Genomic DNA, 23,059 nt, shown 5'->3' with positions numbered 1-23,059 from the left:
ACAAGAAATTTAACCTCAATTCATGCTGGATTTTGCTCCACTCGAGGCATCTCCTGTCTTTCCATTTCTCCATCTGTCTGTGAAGTCTTCGATCACCTTCTCTCTCATATACTTGACCAGTCTCACCTTAAATGCATTACTTTGTGCTTAAGCCATCCTGTATTGTACCAGTGAATAAGTTAATGGACCACTTGCCAGTTCTGAACGATTGATTAAGAGGCAAAGGATACCACCATGACAGATAGGATAATTAAATTCCAGTACCGCCTGAAATTGCTCAGTCTCAGTAAGTTCTCCTCTCTCTCTATCCCTCCCCTACCCAAGTTGCACTAGCTTCTCATTTTTATCCTACAAACAGCTTACAATGGCTTGTTTCCTTTAACACCATTACTTTTTTGCATATCTTTCATTCAGTGCTCTTTATCTCTCCGTATCGTTTCCCTTATCCCTAACCAGTCTGAAGAAGTGTCTCAACCCAAAATGTCACCCATCCTTTTTCTCCAGAGATGCTGCCTATCCTGCTGAGTTACTCCAGCTGTTTGTGCCCATCAGTAATGATACCTATGGGACTACTGGATTGTTGTTAAAAATCCATGTGATTCATTAATGTATTAACTCCCCATCACTTAATATTCAAATTATCATTGCTTCATTTGCCTGGATGGGTGTAGCTCCTACAACATTCAATAAGCCCAGTGCCATGTAGTTAAAAGCAGTCAGTTTCATTGGTATCCTGAAACATACATTGCATCCACCACTCTGGTTGTGCTATGCACCATTTATAAAATGTGCTGCATTTATTCACCTGTACTATTCTGATAGTATCTCCAAAATCAGTGATTTTATCACCAAGAAGCTCAAGACGATAGGGCACATGGGAGTGCCATGACCTGCAGGTTCCCTTCCTAGTGCACCCTCCTGTGTTTGAAATATATTGCTATTTATGCATTCTGAAACATCCACTCTAATATCACTCAAGTCTGAAGAAGGATCCCAACCCGAAGTGTCACATCCATTTTTTCCAGAGATGCTACCTGACCCGCTGAGTGGCATTTTGTCACTAATATCATTGTTGGAGTGCCTTCACCAGAAAAATGGCTGTAATCCAAGAAGGCAGACAACACTCCATCTCCTTAACAAGAGCATTTCAGGATGTAAATGCTGGCCTTGTTCGGTCAGCATCTATCCTCATTTTCTCAAGAGCGCGTTCATCCGTTTGTAGTATATACCCTCACGTCTCTGGTATCATGCTTATAAATTTTATCTGCACCCTATATTTCATTTCATAATAATATCACCAGAACTCTACATATCACTCTAAATGTTGACCAACTAAGGCTTGATAAAGGTTTAAAGGGGCTGTCCCACTGTACGAGCTAATTCAAGACTTCTCCCGAGTTTCCCCTGATTCGAACTCGGAGAATTACGGTAATAGCCATTCGTAGGCATTTGGGGCTCTCGTGGACATTTTCCAACATGTTGAAAAATCTTCACGGGTCTTCACGAGCTTACCGCTTTTCCCGAGTACCTGCTGTTAGCGTTACGAGCCGCTAAGAGACGTCCCAAGCTCCGACGTACCCTCTACGTACATTCTACGTGCTTACCACGAGTTTGATTTTTGTTTTTTAAACTCGGGAGAGCTCTTGAATTACGTCGTACAGTGGGACAGGCCCTTTACCTAACTTCCCTTTTCAATTATTTCTCTCTAGAAATAAACCCTTGTGTTTTGTTTGCTTTCATTATAGCCTTGCTAACCTGTGGCACAGCCTTTAGTGATTGGTGTATTTGTACTCTTTGTTCTTCTACTACAGCTAGACTCCCACCTTCCACATTGTAAGTGCCTTTCCTGATCTTCCTAAGCAAATCTACTAACTTGCATTTGTCTGCATTAAACATTATTTACCCTTCCTGCAAGTTTATTGATGTCCTCTTGTAAATTGTTGGGTTCCTAAAGGTAACTATCCCTCCTAATTTAATATCTTTGACCATTTTAGAAATTTCATTTCTCATTCAAATGTTTAACCTGCGAAGGAATGTTCCTAATGTACCACACATTCATGTATGGTGTGATCTGCCTGGATGGCATGCACTTGGTACATGTGACAATAATAAATCTATACTACCAACTCTTGTGGAACATCACCCACTTTCTGTTGCTCTTTACCTTCAGTTTCTTGCTGTCCATCAGATAGCTAAGGTGGCCGTCCTGACTCCACGTTCTCAGACAATCATTAATTTGTTGCAGGATACCTTATCAAAAGCCTCTTTAATATCTAGCTGTATAAATAGTTTCTCACCCCTCTACTCAAAGATTCAAAGTTGATCATCCAAGAAGTTCCCTTTACAATAAAAAGCATGCTAGCTGGCTTTTTGTTATATTTTGAATTTCCATTTTCTCCTTGATTCCATTATTTTTCCTACCAGCAATCTTCATCTGACTTGTGTTCCTGAACATGTTCTATCTCATTATCTGAAATATTGGGACAAATTGGCTGGCACCATATTTCTTTCTAATGAATGTGGGATGTAGTTTTTCCAGAGGCTAGACAATTTCCCACAAAAGAGCAAAGAAGAACATGCATTGTTGAAGTTCCCTGGATGATAAGATACAGATGATAATATAAAATCGTAAGAGGGTGTGATAAATATCAGAAACAAGCTCACCAGGGAATCAAGCTAAAAACAAAAACGAGAGACAACTGAAAATAGATATGGATTATAAGCAGAGTGTACAATAGGAGATTATGTGCTTCTCTTATAAAAGACAAGTTTTTTAATAAACATATGAACAGCCTAAGGAAGGTTATGGGGCCAAAAATGATATGATATTATGCAATGCTATTAAATAGGTATATTGCAAAGAGACCATTGCCACTGTCACAATAATGCCGTAGGTAATTGAGATATTTAATCAGATTAATACATTAGCCTGGTTAATGGTTGGTATTGCTCAAAGTAGGTCACCAAGTCTGGAACAATACATTCTATATTGCCAATGTCTGCCTATTTCTTCACATTGCTACTCCTTATTTACTAAAATTCTGAATTGAGTCTCATCCAAAAAGTCTGTTATAAACTATGGCCCAAATTATTCATGTATCAAACTAGCGATCTCAGCAACTGCCAATATTATCAACTAACATGAAGTCAGATTGAAAGAGGGACATGAAAGTGGATTTTTTGCGGGATTGACCACAATTCTCCAATCATCCTGCGTGGAAAGCTGAATGCTCAAGGTTTCCTCATTTTACTGTTAAAAAAAAAAGAAGAGGATAAACCAAGTGGCATCGGACAGTCAGCCTACAGTTGATGATGGTGGATTAATCTGGGGGGAAATTAATTATTACTTGGAAAGTTAATTTTATATTAGAAGCAAATTACATTTGCCTAACTTGATTTAAGTCATGGAGACTTTTTGTAGAAAGATGTTTTCTAGTGGCAATTGAAGAGACCATTTGGTTCTTCAGATTTCTATGGCAACATCAAAGCAATCCATTCCTTGAATTATTTCAGTATGCTATTCTTTCACACACTTATCAATTTAGTAACCAAAGCAACTTGTATGTGCAGTAATCAAATTATCCAAGAGTATCAGGCAATCAATGTCAGAACATGTAAACTCCACACAAATGTCACTGGAGGTCATGATGAAACATAGAAACGTAGAAAATAGGTGCAGGAGTAGGCCATTCGGCCCTTCGAGCCTGCACCGCCATTCGATATGGCTGATCATCCAACTCAGTATCCCATCCCTGCCTTCTCTTCATACCCCCTGATCCCTTTAGCCACAAGGGCCACATCTAACTCCCTCTTAAATATAGCCAATGAACTGGCCTCAACTACCTTCTACCTGCAGCACCTTGAGATTTAAAAAAACATTTGATAAAGTGCCACACAGTAGATAGATACTTCCCTGTGATATCCAGAGTCCCGGGTCTGCAGATATTGTAAATTGATAAAGGGATAAAAATAGAACCGTAAACTGGTGTTTTTCAGACAAGAGAAAATATGCAGTAGTGTCTCTTCAGAAACTTTTTGAGGATTGTTAATGTTGAACTTTGGTATAAAGGCCACAATTTTAAAGTTTGCAGATGACATTAATAACAAATATAGTGAACAAAGAAGGATAATAATGGGCTTCAGTAGGACATGGGTTCGATGAAATAAGATGTCGGTGAACTACCTTCCAGTGCAAGTTAGGTTTGTGGACACTTTTCATATAGAAGCGCAATATCCCTTGCCTGTTCTCTGTAATGAGGTTATGATGGGAATAAATTAATATTTGGACAAGAAAGTTGACACAATACCCATGGCCTCTATTAGGCTAACCACATTTTAGTACAAAATCATTGTCTTGGAACATTTTCTCGGGTATCATTCGATTATATTCAATGTTTAATTTAAAACTGCAGCTCGATGCATTTGAAGGCAAGTTATGGAATATTCTGCTGAAAGAAGTGTCTAACATCAGTGCAAAAAATATTTTAAATAGATGCATTAACAAGGATTCCAATAAATGGACTCAAATGTATATTTCATTTCAAATTACATTTTCATTTTTCAGTTGTATTTTCCTTAGTTGTCTGCCAGTGAGAGATGTGAAATTTTATTTTGACCCCAATCATGAGATTTTTTTTCCCCATAACATAAGCAGAGTAGGGAAGTATATTCACCAATACCCTCAGGCACAGGAGATTTCCCCTTTACCCTGCGTAGATATCCTGGTGAAAGTCTGAGTAGTCAACTTGTACTGATGTGGTAATGAATTGCAAACAGCTCTATGTAGAAAAGCTGGAGTAACTCAGCGGGACAGGCAGCATCTCTGGAGAGAAAGAATGGGCGATGTTTCGGGTTGAGACCCTTCCTCAGACTCTAACCTGAAACGTCACCCATTCCTTCTCTCCAGAGATGTTGCCTGTCTCACTGAGTTACTCCAGCTTTTTGTGTCTATCTTCAGTTAAACCAGTAAATGCAGTTCCTTTCTACACATTGGGAAGCAATGATGCTTGGAGCTACAAATTAGCATTCGCTTTTTTTTCCTGTCATGCTAGCTTTGTGGATAGTATCTTTGAACTCTCCCTTTCAATTCTTGCTTCAGAAGAACAAGATACATGTGCCATTTCTATACTGGATACCTGTAATATTTGACCTGAAAGTGTTTGTTTAATTTTAAATTTGGAGAATTTTGTCTCTTGTATTGCATCCTCAGAATGATGTTGAGATAAGCAAGAAAAATGATAAGCACTTTAACATAACAAAACCACTTGGTGCATAACTGTATTGATACGTTATCTGACAAAAAACTATTGTGCTAATCCATATGAAAAATATTAGGCAGGTGACCAAAAGTTTTATAAGAATTTGTTGTAAAGAGCGTGGATGCAAATTTTAAATTTTTAGTGTTATTTTACAGGGGCAGTATTTAACTACAAGGGGCAGTAGTGTTAAACTGAGTTCTTTCAATCTAAAGTCAACTTGACTCAAACACTTGTTGCTGTTAAAATCAATTCTTTATTCAGCTGAGCCTAGTCTCTTGAACCTTCCAACACAGAGCTGATGCTCTGGGGCGGGTCCAGAGAGGAGTAACTTTGATACAAACTCATGGCATTTATATAGGTATTAGACATTTTAGATACAGAGGGTATGACAAGCTAGTAACCAATCATCTGAGTCCTTCTGGTGATTTACAACATCAGTCACATGATCCCCCTTCCCTGGCCTCATTACAGCCTTTGTTTGCCTGTGCTTTATAACTGTTTTAGAATTATTTTATTTCAACACAGCAAAACCCCAGTAGGCTCTTATGAAAGACCATTCCTCAAAATACAAGATACGTATATAACACAATGATCACACAAGTCATACACACTGTCTATACCAAGAGAAAACATATTTCTATAAATCTAAACAATTTCTATAAGTCTAAAGTGTACCTTTCTATTAAGCCAATACATTTCATAATTGGTGTTACTATAATTTTACACATTTTGAAATACCATTACCTATGTCTTTAAAACATTAATTATATAAGTTTGCTGAATTACAGTTCCTAAGTTCAAAACTCACATTTCCATCTCCCATCCAAAGATACATGGGTCGTAAATCTGTCAATTTACTTAATATGAGTTTGGTGCCTTTCCTGTTATCGGGAAGTAGGATTTCCAATCTCATGTACCAGGCAGAACACAAGAGACTACATCTCAGACCATTACGTCAGAATTCCATCTGCTTCAACCTTCTATAAACTACTCCCTCAATCTAATTATTTCTCAAAGCAACTATTCTTTCACTTGCATCTTATTCCTTATCACACATTATAATTGTACACATCCAAAGCTAACTGCAGTCTATCATCTCTCAGCCTTGAATTCTCTCAAACCTAGCAAAACAAGCCATAACTCTTCACCTTTATGTCACATTCAGAGCTCAAAAATGTACCATAGAGACAGAGCAGATGGCCTAAGAAGAGGCCCCTTATTCAGCTTCCGAATCTTCAACACAAAGCCATATCAAATACAATTTCCTCCAGTGTTATAATTGCCCCAAACAATAACCTAAGCTAAGCAGGTTCTGGTTCAGGCCTCCATGCCTTGACTCATCTTTGCCTGTGTGTATGTGTCTGTTTGCACTTTATTTCGGTTCAGGAAAGCTTTTAGCTTTTCTTTTGCAAATTACCTAGCTTATATAAAAGTCACTATCCAAGCGGTTCTATTTGTATAATATTTCCTCATTCCCCACTCTGGTCATTCTATGACCACTAATAGGATAATAACACAAGGCAGAGATTCATCAGCATTGGCTTATTAGTCATCCAAGTTTATACCTAACCTCGAGATGCTTTATAGCCCCCAAAACCTGGACCACGTAGGTCAGCAGGCTGGCTTGTTGACACCAATGCTGTTCCCTACTTCTCTGCTGTGTTTAATACCCTAGCCCTTAGGGTGCTCAGCTATTCTGGGTTCCATACCACTGATCTATCTCCATTTTATTCATTCTAATACATTCATCTTATAATATTTCTTTCTCAACCTGCGCATTTACCATCCTTTCAACTACCTCATCATTCAACATTAGAATGTCTTCTTCTAGATGTTGCAATAATATCTTATTTCCAGTTTCCACATTATCCAAGGCTGTCATTAGTCTAGAAATAATGCATTTAACAATAGCAATTCCCACAAACAAACACAAAACCACTATTGCTGCATATATAGAAACATAGAAAATAGGTGCATGAGTAGGCCATTCAGCCCTTCGAGCCTGCACCGCAATTCGATATGATCATGGCTGATCATCCAACTCCGTATCCTGTACCTGCCTTCTCTCCATAACCCCTGATCCCTTGTTCTGGACTTCCCCAACATCGGAAACAATCTTCCTGCATCTAGCCTGTCCAACCCCTTCATATGAAAGTCCTGACATCCCAGGAATCAGTCTGGTGATTCTTCTCTGTACTCCCTCTATGGCAAGAATGTCTTCCCTCAGATTGGGAGACCAAAACTGTACGCAATACTCCAGGTGTGGTCTCACCAAGACCCTGTACAACTGCAGTAGAACCTCCCTGCTCCTATACTCAAATCCTTTTGCTATGAATGCTAACATACCATTCGCTTTCTTCACTGCCTGCTGCACCAGCATGTCTACTTTCAAAGACTGGTGTACCATGATACCCAGGTCTCGTTGCATCTCCCCTTTTCCTAATCGGCCACCATTCAGATAATCCATTCAATTTACCTAACATCACTTCCCAGCTAACCTGGATTTCACTCAGTTCCTCCATCTCATTTGACACCCCGGTCCCCTGCTATTTCCAGCAGATTATTAATGTCTTCCTTAGTGAAGACAGAACCAAAGTAGTACAAATGATCCAATTATAAAATCCCCCAAATCCCCAGTCTCCCCATTCAATACCCTCCTGTATCCCATCGAGCAGTGTAATAATGTCCCCTTGATGTTTGGTGATATTACTAGTTCTATCCTGAACTCCCATCATACATTTTTCTTTCACAATAGCACATGTCCCTCCCTCATGTGCCAACAGATAGTATAAGGCATATCTATCCTGTAAAGAGAACAGATGTATTTCTGATAGTAGCAAGGTAACACACAATTTGGCCTTTACCAAATAGTTCATTATGGGCTTGTATAAACATGTCAGAGTCTGTCTCTTCCAATGCCCATTTTTCCCATATTTTTCTCATGTTCTTTCTCCTGTAAACAAGGGTAGACCTCTAATGCTTCTCAATAGCATAGTCCATCATACAAATGTTCCTTTGCCGAGTTGTCTTCCAAAGAATACCGTTTGCAGAAAAAGTCAAATTTGCACTCCATAGACCAACAGGGTAATTCCCTGGGTGTTGCTTATCTAAGTCTACCTGCCAATCGGGCTGATGCTGTATCCCATTGCAATAGTCAATCTTGGTGACATCCCAGGATCCAAAGGCATCTGGGCCATTGCAATGTACCACATCTCTTTTGCAGAGGTGAAAGACTCTGCTTGTTTGTCCCGGGACACATCGTCAAATTTTTCCTTCATTTCCCTCCATCTGTAGTAGCATCAGGATGCATAGCAGGATGAATCGCCTCATTTTAATTTATCTGAAATATGCAAAGGCTCACAAAAAGCTCATTTCTTACTTAATTAGCTTAAACAACTATTCACTCAATTTAAACGTCCTTCAGTCAGTCAGTCCAGTAATCAGTCGCATATTCTTAACCATATAGCAAAATAAGGATTCAAAACTAAACTTATAATGATACAACTAAACTTATAATGATACAACTAAACTTATAATGATACAACTCCCAAGCAAAGCAGAAATGTAAAAACTAAAAACTTAATAAAATTACTCTTCTCCCCCCTTTTGATTGGGCTCCCCAATCAATTTGCAGTGGTTCAGATGAACCCATGCAGCACGACCCTCGACCTTGGCAGCGGTCGGATTGGGTCCAAGTGCTTACCCATCCAGTTCCTGACCAGCACATAGCAACATGGCTCAATATTAGTTGGAACTTTGACTGCTGGCTCCTCACCATATGCAGCCCTGACCTGTGAATGAGAAGTTTGCAAAGCACAGGTTAAAGTTAATACATAGGATTTCCGCAGGCATTATTCATGCTGTACCAGATGGAGTGGTCTGTATTCTTATTCTGTCCCTCTTCTATAGTTCTCCATACTATCCGATACACTGTTTCTGAAAATTTCAGCAAACAATCAAATCAATCCACTTCGAAATCTCAGGTGGATTGTCACATAATACTGTTTGCATCTTAAAAACAGGTAAAATACAACAAATTAAAATAAACCCAACATACTTTCAATTTTTCTGTCAAACAGGAGTGATCAAAGATGTTATATTCCAGTGATTTAGCAAAATATCACGTTAACACATGACTAACCCATTATCAGTCAGTTCCCTTCATCAACAAGAATGTTTAAATAAACCATTAAAGCTGGTCGTGTTTCAGCAAGTAACTTATTTCCCCTTTTAAATTGAGAGGTTAACCTCACAGCCGAGGGTAGCTGTAAAAAAAACTTCAGCCCCCTGCTTAGTTTTTTTTTTAAGGGACACACACCTACACTTATAACATGTGATTTACAACAAATAAAAGACTTAACTTCAGCATTCATTCAAAAACCATAATGCTACCACACACATGAGAGGTCTTTACACTAATTATTAATTTACTAAAAACATCAATAATTACAAAAACATACTTATAACACTGAAATCATTCCAACTCAATGTAGTCCACTTGAAAGGTCTCAAATGGTAAAGGAGTCTTAACTGGTTCACAGGGAAAGCCTCTACCTGGATTATGCTGCTAGCAAATCAGACATTGCTGGCTGATGCGTTGGGACAAGTCAAAAGTTTTGGATGCCACCAGGTCTCTAAAAGCATATCACTTACAGCCTTGGCCCCACAATGAGTTGCAAAATGTACAAATTCAATAACCCACAACGCAAGCTCGTCAGACCTGCAAGTCTGTCTGGCAGGCGTAACCCATAAGCTAGTGACAGGATCGTACAGACAACCCTGGTCCTGCCACAGCTGTTCTACCCATGCAGGAGCGTCCTCCTGTATTTGAAGTACTTCTTGGATGGTTGGCATTCCTTTTTTCGAGGGAGACTTATTCCTAGTAGAATTTTTAAACTGCCTCATCGTGTGGGACCCAACAATGTGGTAACTCCTAGAAGCTTTCTTAGCTAACTCGTTGGCAAGGCAATTTCCTATGTCTCTGGGGCTTGGCCTATACTATGGGCTCTAATTTTGATAACAGCATGCTGACTGGGTAACTGACTGGCCTGTAGCAAATTAGAAACCAATTTTTGTGAGATATCACTGTCCCTGAAGAGGTTAGAAACCCCCGATTCTTCCATAATTGTCCATATCAGGAACCACTCCAAAAGCATATTGGCAGTCCGTGTAAATATTTGCAGATAGTTCTTCGGCCAGGGTGCAGGCTCTAGTCAACGCAAATAGTTCGGCTAGCTGGGCCTAGAAGGGAGCCTCAAAAGATGCTGCTTCAATGGTCGTTCCCTCCTGATTAACAATCACATAGCCTGACAACCATTCTCCCTTTTCAACAATGAATGAGCTGCCATCTGTAAACAGGGTAACATCCAGATTTGTTAGTCCATTCAGTCAGGAACAGCCACTGGTGGAACTTGTCAGACAGCCACTGGAGGAACTTGGAGGAACTTCTCTCGTTTCTCTCATCACATATTCGTTTTTACCTTTACCTGGGCTTCACTGTCTCCAATAGGACAGTCTTTCCAAAAGGCTTTCACAGCTCTTGACATGCGGGCCGATGAAGACTGACCAGTCCATATTATTGGTTTAAATACCCATTGCAATGCTGGAAGGCAAACAGTTCATAACCATAGCACAAAACCGTGGCCAGTCATTTCCTTGCTGATACTGAGTGTCACCTGACTGATTGCCGTAGATGGGTTTTTTAAACCTTCCCAGAAAATCTTCTGCAGCCTCTCCTTCCCCTGGTTTCATATCCAAAACCTTTGATATATCGATTGGCTGCTGGAGAGTGAGGCCCACGGCTGCCAGCATAAGCTGTAATCGATCCTCATTGTTACCTGCCCCTGGGTGCGCCACCGCTAGGTCTGCTTGGTTGTTCTAGGTTAAATTAACCTAGAATCTGGTATACTCAATCGCTGTTAAGACTTGCTGAACTAGTACCAATAAATCTCGGGAATCAGCGTGATATACAGATATCGTTGTTCTTAAAAATTCAATGAAAGCTTGTGGATTCCGTTTCTTAGGCACTCCCAACAAAATTGCCATCATCTCATGTGGTTTCCACAGCAGCCACACATTATTCATGGCTGTTTCGTCGTTGTCTTGTTGATTGGGTGGAGGAGGCATTAGGGCTCTGGGGCTAGGGACTGTTCTGACAGGATATTGGCACCTGGAGGATGCTTTCTTATTCCGTCTATTTCAGCACCTTCTCTACACTGGGACCTCGTATGCCTTGCTACTAAACTGGGGCTTCTCCTTCTTGGGTCAGACGCCTGAGGTGGATGCACTGTCGGTTCCTGACTCTGCCCTGGGTAAACTTGGGTAAATTCCTGTCATCACTGACTAGAGCTTGGACTGTGACCCGGGGGCTGATAGGGAACAAATTCCAATTATTTTCCTATACCTCCCCTTCGTCTCCCACTGCTAATTGAAGGCCAACCATTTGAACTGCACAGTCCTTTCTTATCTTCCAGAATTTCCAGCCTGCTTGTTTTCAGTCTTATCTCTCTCTCTCTCTCTCTCTCCTGTTGCTTATTCCTCTAGTGTGCACACTCTCATTTCAATACCTCCACTTATTAAATTTATCACCTTACTACAATATTCACACCCACTTATTCCATACACAGTATTAATATTCTTATGCTTTATTCTTACAACAATATAATAATGACGTTAACATTTTACTATTTCTTATTTAGCAACCGTGACATCACTGGATCTGAATTCAATTGTTTCCCACCATTCCAAATGATTCAAGATTAATTTTGCATTGTCAGTGTTTAGCCGACCCTGTTTCCAAATCTTTAACCCCCCTCTTGCCATTCCAAATTACCAAGAGGAATTTAGCATTGTCAGTGTTTAGCTGACAGGATCCAGTTCAGCCATCATTTACCATCGATCATTCCCAATGACCAAGTCTCTCCATTCCAAATGGCAGAGTCTTTCCATTCCCAATGGACCAGTATGTTTAAAAGTCTATCTTACCACTCAACAAGGTTTGTTAGATTGACTTGATTCTGTCAGGATCCCGTTCAACACAAGAACGAAGGGTCGACTACGCAGAGAATACGGAGAAGAGGAAAACAGAGTGGTGTTTAACTACTCACTCCTGCTTGGCCAATTCCTCTGGTCTGATCAGTGCGCAGTTTGACTCTTATTTTCGTTCCTTGAGTTGTCGGTTATCCATCTGAATCCCACTTCTGACACCAAATGTTAAACTGAGTTCTTTCAATCTAAAGTCAACTTGACTCAAACACTTGTTGCTGTTAAAATCAATTCTTTATTCAGCTGAGCCTAGTCTCTTGAACCTTCCAACACAGAGCTGATGCTCTGGGGCGGGTCCAGAGAGGAGTAACTTTGATACAAACTCATGGCATTTATATAGGTATTAGACATTTTAGATACAGAGGGTATGACAAGCTAGTAACCAATCATCTGAGTCCTTCTGGTGATTTACAACATCAGTCACATGATCCCCCTTCCCTGGCCTCATTACAGCCTTTGTTTGCCTGTGCTTTATAACTGTTTTAGAATTATTTTATTTCAACACAGCAAAACCCCAGTAGGCTCTTATGAAAGACCATTCCTCAAAATACAAGATACGTATATAACACAATGATCACACAAGTCATACACACTGTCTATACCAAGAGAAAATATATTTCTATAAATCTAAACAATTTCTATAAGTCTAAAGTGTACCTTTCTATTAAGCCAATACATTTCATAATTGGTGTTACTATAATTTTACACATTTTGAAATACCATTACCTATGTCTTTAAAACATTAATTATATAAGTTTGCTGAATTACAGTTCCTAAGTTCAAAACTCACATTTCCATCTCCCATCCAAAGATACATGGGTCGTAAATCTGTCAATTTACTTAATATGAGTTTGGTGCCTTTCCTGTTATCGGGAAGTAGGATTTCCAATCTCATGTACCAGGCAGAACACAAGAGACTACATCTCAGACCATTACGTCAGAATTCCATCTGCTTCAACCTTCTATAAACTACTCCCTCAATCTAATTATTTCTCAAAGCAACTATTCTTTCACTTGCATCTTATTCCTTATCACACATTATAATTGTACACATCCAAAGCTAACTGCAGTCTATCATCTCTCAGCCTTGAATTCTCTCAAACCTAGCAAAACAAGCCATAACTCTTCACCTTTATGTCACATTCAGAGCTCAAAAATGTACCATAGAGACAGAGCAGATGGCCTAAGAAGAGGCCCCTTATTCAGCTTCCGAATCTTCAACACAAAGCCATATCAAATACAATTTCCTCCAGTGTTATAATTGCCCCAAACAATAACCTAAGCTAAGCAGGTTCTGGTTCAGGCCTCCATGCCTTGACTCATCTTTGCCTGTGTGTATGTGTCTGTTTGCACTTTATTTCGGTTCAGGAAAGCTTTTAGCTTTTCTTTTGCAAATTACCTAGCTTATATAAAAGTCACTATCCAAGCGGTTCTATTTGTATAATATTTCCTCAGTAGATGTGGTGTAAGGTAGCTTTGGGGTATGGATGGCAGATATTGGACAGATGTCTTCATATTTATTAAGTACAATAAATCACGTCAGCCAAAAGTGATTTGGAATAATCACATCTACAGGTAGCAAAAGTATGGATGATGATTTCATCACAAAAAGCTAAGTCAGGGACTGGGGCAGCTTATATTATGCTGATGATTGATGGTAGTATATTTATTTTGCCAAGGTCACAATTTTTCCTCAGGAACATTAATTTCTCATCCCATTTGGATCAAAACCTCAGATGTAGAAGAACATCACAAGGGATTGGAGAAACTGCCATATAATGTTTTACTTACACGTGTGTTTTGCATGTCACTATTCTAATTTTTCTGTTTAGCATTTTTCTGTAAATAAAGATTTACTGAGGGATTTCCTTCAAAAACCATTGATCACAAACCAAAAATCGAGGAAGCTAGGATTTGGGTATATTTTGCACTGACCTTTTTGCTGTTTGAGATAAATGTCCAAGTAGCCTCTTGTTAAATTGAGAAGATGTTTCCATGAATGTAAAGTCAAATATCAAACAAATGGTTTGTGAACAGACAATATCATGGTAAAAGAAAGCTTTTGATCGATGGAATGGATGCTGTCCAGACCATGGGATTTCTTTCTTTTTGACTTTCTGACTGATTTGGTGACTGAGAATGATGTGGTATCAAATTTGGCAAACTGAGGAGATAGGTTAATGACAATGTCAAATAGATGGCAAATGCAGCAATAGTTAGAAATAGATGAAGCACATCATTAAAGCTAACATAAATAGGTATATTTTGCACACTGTCTTTCATTTTGGATCTAAAAACAATGGAGCAGTGTGCTTCCTAATTGATGAATGTAATTGGTGGGAAATGAAGAGACGTCAATTAAGGAGGGTGGGGAGTTGAAATGGAAACTCTACATTTGGACTTAAAATGCCATTGATTGATGGAGAAAATGATCAAAAAGCAATTGAAAAAATGATAATTATTTATCAAGGAATAGAACACAGTTAAAGTTATGCTGTCCTTTTCCAAAACCCTGATGAAACTTCCATCTGACATGTATTTAGCTTTTAAGACTAATGCACCTTTAATAAATTGACTTGGAAGGAGTAAATTGTAAATTTGTACGTGTTATCAGGGCATCCAAGCTCACAGTGCCCTCCATAATGTTTGGGACAAAGACCCATCATTTATTTGTTTAAGAAGGAACTGCAGATGCTGGAAAATCGAAGATTAGACAAAAATGCTGGAGAAATTCAGCGGGTTAGGCAGCATCTATGGAGCGAAGGAAATAGGCAGCGATTCGGGTCGAAACCCTTCTTCGGTCTGAAGAAGGGTTTCGCCTGAAACGTTGCCTATTTCCTTCGCTCCATGGATGCTGCCTCACCCATCATTTATTTATTTGCCTCTGTACTCCACAATTTGAGATTTGTAATAGAAGAAAATCACGTGGTTAAAGTGCACGTTGTCAGATTTTAATAAAGGGTATTTTTTAATACATTTTGGCTTCACCATGTAGAAATTACAGCAGTGTTTATACATAGTCTCCCCCCCCATTTTCAGGACACCATAATGTTTGGGACACAACAATGTAATGTAAATGAAAGTAGTTATGTTTAGTATTTTGTTGCACATCCTTGGTTGCTTGAAGTCTGCGATTCATGGACATCACCAGTTGCTGGGTGTCTTCTCTGACTATGCTCTGCCAGGCCTGTATTGCTGCCATCTTTAGCTTATGCTTTTTTTGGTGGCTAGTCCCCTTCAGTTTTCTCTTCAGCATATAAAAGGCATTCTCAATTGGGTTCAGATCGGGTGATTGATTTGGCCACTCGAGAATTGACCATTTTTTAGCTTCGAAAAACACTTGTGGCTTCAGCAGTATGTTTGGAATCATTGTCTTGCTGTAGAATGAGCTGCCGGCCAATGAGTTTTGAGGCATTTGTTTGAACGTGAGCAGATAGGATGTGTCTATACACTTCAGAATTCATTATGATCCTACCATCAGCAGTTGTTTTGTAGAGGCACCAAATGTCGTGAATAAACGGTTTCTTTATTCAGGCATTATAGGTTAGATATGCATGCATGTTTAGTCCTCTAACACAAAAGTCATTGTTGCGTCTGCGAGGCTGTTGCCTCGTGGGTTCGAGCTGAGCTCCTGCTGAGGTGGCAGGACACTCACGCGAAGAGAGAGGAAGAGAAAGGGAAGGTTGACCCGGAGTTCGGTATATATACTAGTACACACCCCTATACCCCGTGACAGCTCCCCGCCATTACCCAGTTACGTGACCATACCCCCGACTGTCGAGGGTTCGCATAGCAAGTGGCCTAACCACCGGGTGCCACCAGAGTATCATCAATGAAGATAAGTGAGCCAGTACAGGGCTCTCGCTTAACTTTTTTTCCCTGTTGCCAGCCGGGCAACCTAGGCAGCTTTTTAGGTTGCCAAATGTTAGTTTAGATGGTCATTTTAGACGGCTTGCATGACACGTGCGATAATGTGCTCGGACGAAGTGCGTAGTTACCAGTCAGAATTATGGCCAATGAAGCATTCACATATTATTTCTGCTTCAAATAAAGTCACAAACTAAACATATTCACCAATCAAGACATGATATATACCACAATGACATGCAGCAAAATTACAATACAGTATCTCATCTCCTTTTACATGTTGCAATGAATGCAATTTCTATTAATTCTTTCCACTTCCAAACAAAATTCTGGTTGGATTATTTAGCGTATGATCAACCTCAGTGAGACCAAGCATTGGCTTGGTGATCGCTTTGCCCATTACCTCTGCTCGGTTTGCAATAACCAACCTGATCTCCCGGTGGCTCAGCACTTCAACTCCCCCTCCCATTCCGAATCTGACCTTTCTGTCCTGGGCCTCCTCCATGGCCAGAGTGAGGCCCACCGTAAATTGGAGGAGCAGCTCCTCGTATTTTTCTTGGGCAGTTTACACCCCAGCGGTATGAAAATTGACCTCCAATTTCAGGTAGTCCCTGCTTTCTCCTCCGCTTCCCAGCTCTCCCTCTGCACACTGTCTCCGCCTCTTCCTTTCTTCTTTCCACCCCCTGCACCCTCACATCAGTTTGAAGAAGGGTCTCGACCCAAGACGTTGCCTATTTCCTTCGCTCCATAGATGCTGCCTCACCCGCTGAGTTTCTCCAGCATTTTTGTCTCCCCATTCACACGTTCGGTTATCCCACTTTCCTCACCCACTCCCTACACATTAGGGGCAATTTTACTGAGACAAGTGAACTGAATGAATGAATGGATGAGTGAGTGAATGAATGAGTGAATGTACAGCCTCCAAATCTCATTTTTTCACATTATAATAGGGTGCAATTAAATTAATTAAAGTCCATACAGATTAATTTTCATAAATTCAGACTTTAGATCTTACCTTTCCATTTCAGTTGATTCACAAAGTTTCACTAGTTTCACGACTTTGTGTTGCAGCACCTCAGCAGCGACTTTGCTTTCAAGACTTTCTTCCACTTCTATCCACTTAGCTGCGCATTCTTCTAATGCTTTTCTCTTTTTTCAATTACCCTGCTGCAAGTTTCCACGACATGTATTCCACAGAACTAGAAAGAACCTTCATCGGAATCTCCAGTAAAACAGGCATCAGTGAAGTCCTCTCAGCCATGTTGTGTGCTCCCTGCCTAGCAAGCCTGAAACACAGCGCGTGATTGGCCAACTGGCGTTCGACTCAATGTTAAACGTGCTTTGATTGGACTAAAAATACCTGTAAATTTTCATTTTTTTCTCTAATTTAATAAAAATGTGCAAGTTTTGTTCTTGACGAGTTTCAGGGGTGATTTCTATAATATTTTTTACACAATGTGAAAATTTAATGTAGTTCTGTGAGTTGGATCATGAAACAGTAGATTAAAGCTCCTCGACCCACAGCCTAAGATACAGGTGCACAACCTTTTATCCGACGATCCAAATAACGAAAACCTCCGAATAGCGACATTTTTTCAGTCCTTGAAGAAAGGTCCTTGAAAACGTTCACCGAGGGCGGCCCGCAGAGGTGACAGCGGAACCTCCGGTCGGTCCTCGAAGAAAGGGGAACTAAATCCCCATTCATTCACCCCACCTACACCCCTCTGCTTCCCGGCCATGTGCGTCCCTTCCCTCCCCTCTCCAGCTCCCCGCTCATTGCACCGGCGTGGGGGCTTTGCACTGTCTTCACGTAGCGATGCTAGCAGCACAGTGCCAGTCACCGGAGACGTCAGGACCAACGGAACACCGACCCCCAGGCCCACTGCAAGTACGGAGATCCCAGATCAGCAACTCCAGCCCAGCCCCGTTCCAACTCCAGAAGAACACGCTCCCCGTATGGGCAGAAGCTGATGGTGTGCAAGAATAACGTCTTGTTCTTGGGGTGGCGCAGCTCGGGCTGTGGGCGAACTACCACTTGTCGCCATAGCGGCCCATCGGGGAGCGGATTCCTCTGGAGTTGGAGGGGGAGGGGGGTATTGTGCTGTTTAATCGCCCCCTACTATTCCAGGGACAGGGAGACAGGACGTTCACCGAGGGCGGCTCGCAGAGGTGACAGCGGAACCTCCGGTCGGTCCTCGAAGAAAGGGGAACTAAATCCCCATCCATAAAAGAGAAGGTGAGGGTATATTGCGCGGGAGGGTTAATAATTGACAATATGCTGCTATCTGCCCGCTGAGTTAAAACGTTCCCACGGTAGACACGATACACAGTGTAGGCAGCAGCAGATTGTCGCTCCCTTCAGTTTCACCCCACCTACACCCCTCTGCTCCCTGGCCATGTGTGTGACCCCTTCCCTCCCCTCTCCAGCTCCCCGCTCATTGCACCAGCGCGGGGGCTTTGCACTGTCTTCAAGTCGGCGATGGCTGCAGGTCAGTGCAGTCACCGGAGACGTCGGGTCCAATTGGACGTCGACCACCCGGCCCACCGCAAGCACTGAGAACCCAGAGACCCACAGCCTGCAGCAGCCCAGCCCAGCCCCGCTCCAACTACAGAGGAACCTGGGTTGCGGATGACGGGGCGCAGCTCGGGGCGTCGTAGGGGCCCATCGGGGAGCGGGTTCCTGTTGGTCCTGACGTCTCCGGCCACCTGCCATCCTCCGGGAACTGTACCGCCCTTGCAGGAGAGTGGGGTTGTTTGCAGTTGCAGAGGGAGGGGGCAAGGGCGGTACAGTTCCCAGTCTCAGCTCCAGTCCAGGGGGGTGGCCGGAGACGTCAGGACCAACGGGACAGCGACCCCCAGGCCCACTGCAAGCACGGAGATCCCAGAGACCCACAGCCAGCAGCAACTCCAGCCCAGCCCCGCTCCAACTCCAGAGGAACACGTAGGGGCAGAAGCTGATGGTGTGCAAGGTGTTCTTGGGGTGGTGCAGCTCGTGCTGTAGGCAAACTGCCACTTGTCGCCGTAGCGGCCCATCGGGGAGCGGATTCCTCTGGAGTTGGAGGGGGGTATTGTGCTGTTTGATCGCCCCCTGCTATCCCAGGGACAGGGAGACACAGCGGCTTTTTAGACTGGTGGGCAATCACTTCCAAAGTTCTGCCCACACAGTCAGTACACCTCTCCTACACTGCATTTCATACAAACATTTATTCTGCAAGAAAAAACGACATTGAAGACTCAAACTCGCGACCGAGTAACTGCCTGGATCAAGGCGCAAACTCGCGACCTTGCGGATATGAGCCGAACACTCTACCACTGAGCCAGCCATTAAAATCTACGCTAAAAAATTTCCATTCCGAAGACCGACAAATTCTGAATTACGAAAAGTGTCTGGTCCCAAGGCTTTCGGATAAAAGGTTGTGCACCTGTACTTAGTTGAAGTTGGAGATAGGATCAAAAGTGTCCATGTTGATCAAATGATTCCAGCCAAAGATTAACAAAAAAAATTGAGCATGAAGTCCTAATCCCTGAGCCTTTATCTGAAAGTGAGTTGGAAGAGCCAACTGTGATTGAAACACCAAAGTTCAGTTAGCACAGACCAAAGATCCTATAGCAGAGCAAGATAGACTACTCCTGCTAAATGCAATGGACTGACGTGTAGTACGCTATGGAGGGGATCATGGGCATTTTTCCACGCCCATTTTAGCAACCTGAGCCTACCTAACCCGACTCGCACTGTAATCAATGTTGCGGGGCAACAGTTTGTGTGGGTTAGATTCATAAATCTGTCAGTTCAAACTTCTTGTCAAGAATAAAATTTGATTCTGGTAATTGTCTTTTTTAATGTTTTTTTAAATCATTTCTTTTTAAATGGCTCACAAGCAGTGTTTGAGTTGATTTTGTAGTAACCGGAACCGACCCGACTCGCAGGGTGATTGACAGGGGGGGTACGCAGAGAGGGACACGGAGGTACACAGAGGGGCACACAGCTTCCTGCCTTTTGGAGCTGGGGTTTCTGATTTGCGGCATCTTTTGAGCGGACGACCCTGCTTGTGCGAGCGGAGCGGACGATCAAAAGCAGCAGAGGGCCGCCCGATCAAGAGAGAGGAGGAGACAGAGAGAGGGGGGGAGAGGGTGGAGTGGGCGGGCGGGCGTGATCCCGAGTGAGCCTGCGGGCCGCCAGCGAGGACGGCGAAAAGCAGCGGAGGGACCAGCCGATCTGTGGCTTCCGCCAGCGTGACAGAGCCGGGGGGGGGGATTGAAACTGAGTTGACAGCGTGCCGGGAGCGCAAGGGCATTGTGACGTCCGCAGCTGCTGATTTGTGAAGGATTTTATTAAAAATGGACAGAAAAATGACTAAATTTATTGAGTGGATTTGCAAATGTAAAAGTAAAATCGCTAGCGAAATCGTAAAAATCTCGGCATTTTTGGGTCTGGTTTTCGTGGAGCAAAGTCAAAAAGGCAAAATCAAAGGCAAAATGACATACACATGCACGCACGCGCACACACACAGTTTTAAAAGTATATAGATATGATGCCAAGTTCCTCAAAACTGGCACCCTTGACAGAAATGGGAGTGAAGCTCAATTCAATAAGGTTGTGTTTTCAGATTTGGCTTGGTTTAGAGCAAGTGCAGAATCAGGCCCTATCAGCTGCACCACTATGCTACCCCACGGATGGACTAAACTAATTCCTCAAACCCCAGATCCTAGTGGTAACAGTGTTTCTCTGTCATTCCCAGCTTCAGGGGAGAGAGGCCACCCATCAACTTTAACTTTAAAAGATGATCAGCCAGCTCGAGTTCAACAAAGTGGACGCAAGCCTGAATAATAGTTTCCAAACAAGAACGGGGTGTTTGGGTCAGACGTCGTTCCACCAGTTGTGAGGAGGGAATCCTTTCGGCCCATCTTTCTCCCTCCCGACCAAGTAACGACCCATTCTCTAGCCCTGGGCCTCGAACTGCATTATCTCCATTCCTCCTGACCAGATATCTGATATTCTGCGGGCGGAGGTTAACCATCCGACACACAGTATATCTCCACTGTATGAAGTTGTTTAACTTTTCACAACAAACTACTATGCGTTAATAGTGTTTTGGTGGCTGTGCCTTTTGTGCTTTTTAATATGCAAGAAAATGTGCTTTTCTGTTCTATCAAAGAGGGTGAGGGTGCATTTTCTATTAATCCTAATTCTTTAAACTAGTGATGAATATATAATTTTTGAAGGTTGTTGACAATTTCTGGATTGAAATATAACATGTAGTGTTGAAATTATTTTCCTTTTTTTAGGTTATGTTCACTGGTGAAAATATTCCAGTTCATCCTCACGTTTACAGCAATGGACACATTTGTCTATCCATTCTGACAGAAGACTGGTCTCCAGCTCTTTCTGTGCAGTCAGTTTGTCTTAGCATCATCAGCATGCTTTCCAGTTGCAAAGAAAAGGTAATCCATCATTAGATGCAATGCTATAACTGATCAAAGCCATTTCTGCCTCTGACCAGCCTGATTGCTTTCATTAAATTGTGAATGGAAAATTTTGCTTGTGTCTAATATTTGCATGCATAATAAAAATATTTTGAAGATGTATTGCTCACTTAGCCACGCATGTTTCTTTGCTGTTTGTGATGAATTGTGCATATTTTTGTACCCCCTTTTCATGAGGATAATGAGGAGAATTGGTTGATTTTGAAGTCCTCAAGGTATGTGTATGTCCTCATGGTTAATAAGTCTTTGCAAATGCTGTCAGCAGGGAAAGTAGGAAAAACCTGACACTTTATTGAAGCACATATTTATTTCAAACATAGGGGTCATTTACTCTATTTGATGGTAACTGAGATCTTGGCATACTTAAACTGGTTACATTTTTATCCTTAAATTGTTTAATTAAAAGGTTCGTTGGATGCACACTGGATGAAAAAATAAAAATAACATTGATAGATAATTGTAAAATTATCAAAGATGCCTTTATACCAATACTTCCTCAAATTTAAAATCTTGTCAAACTAATACCAGGACTAGAAAATCATCCTCACTCCCATCCTTCCATTGCCCACACTGCTTTTCCTAACAAGTTTGTTTTGTTGGACAATGAAATCAGCTTTGACTACATTTTAATTGTCATGTTACCTTGGTTTGGAGATGATTCATGTTATTTACTTCAAGCAATAATTACTAATGATCACCTCTGGAGTAAAAAAATAGTCTCTCACAAAAATAATTTTTATTTAGTATACTTTGAATTATACTTGAACAAAGTTACTCCAAACATTTAAGTCATCAATAGATGAGCCAGTTGACATTTCTAATTTCTCATGAGGAGGAAAGGCAATGATGACAAGGTTCTGTTTCCATGAATGACAAGAGATATTGCACATTGAGACAAAAAGGAAAAGGAAGCCAATGCAAGGTTTAAGAAGTTGAAAACTGCCAGAGGCCTTGAGGAATAAAAAGGAAGCAGGAAAAAACAAAATCCGGAAAGCTAAAAGGAGCAATGAAATATCTGTAGGTACATAAAAATGCTGGAGAAACTCAGCGGGTGCAGCAGCATCTATGGAGCGAAGGAAATAGGTGACGTTTCGGGCCGATACCCTTCTTCAGATGAAATATCTGTGGTGAGCAGTTAAGGAGATAATAGGACCACTCAAAGACAAATGAGAGAGTGAATTCATGCCTCGAGTCGGAGAAAGTGGGTACAGAATGAGCATTTCACATCAGTATTCACCAAGGAGAATGACATGGAGGATAGTGCGATCAGATAGGGGTATCCTGATATTCTTGAGCATGCTGACATCAAGAATATATTGTAAGCATTGGATAAGTTCCAAAGTCTGATGGGAACTTTCCCAGGTCATCGAGGAGAGGAGATTGCGAGGTCTTGACGGAGATTGTTA

The 23,059-nt window shown here is 41.6% G+C and overlaps 1 protein-coding gene across 2 annotated transcripts in view; it reads left to right on the top strand.

Moving 5' to 3' along the window:
- Nucleotides 1–23,059, top strand: part of ube2wb (ubiquitin conjugating enzyme E2 Wb) — a 76,609-nt gene that overhangs the window by 28,016 nt on the left and 25,534 nt on the right. For both annotated transcript variants that reach the window (XR_008723336.1, XM_055634493.1), the window contains one exon: nt 21,456–21,611. Coding sequence is in view for 1 of the 2 variants with exons in the window: in XM_055634493.1 (XP_055490468.1) it covers nt 21,456–21,611 (156 nt within the window). In the remaining variant the exon portion in view is untranslated. The remainder of the gene's footprint in view (nt 1–21,455; nt 21,612–23,059) is intronic.

The sequence above is a fragment of the Leucoraja erinacea genome, chromosome 4 (assembly GCF_028641065.1).
Source record: "Leucoraja erinacea ecotype New England chromosome 4, Leri_hhj_1, whole genome shotgun sequence".
NCBI classification, from domain to species: domain Eukaryota; kingdom Metazoa; phylum Chordata; class Chondrichthyes; order Rajiformes; family Rajidae; genus Leucoraja; species Leucoraja erinaceus.
The sequence above is the reverse complement of the archived record's forward strand: the minus strand, read 5'-3'. Positions and strand labels throughout refer to the sequence as shown.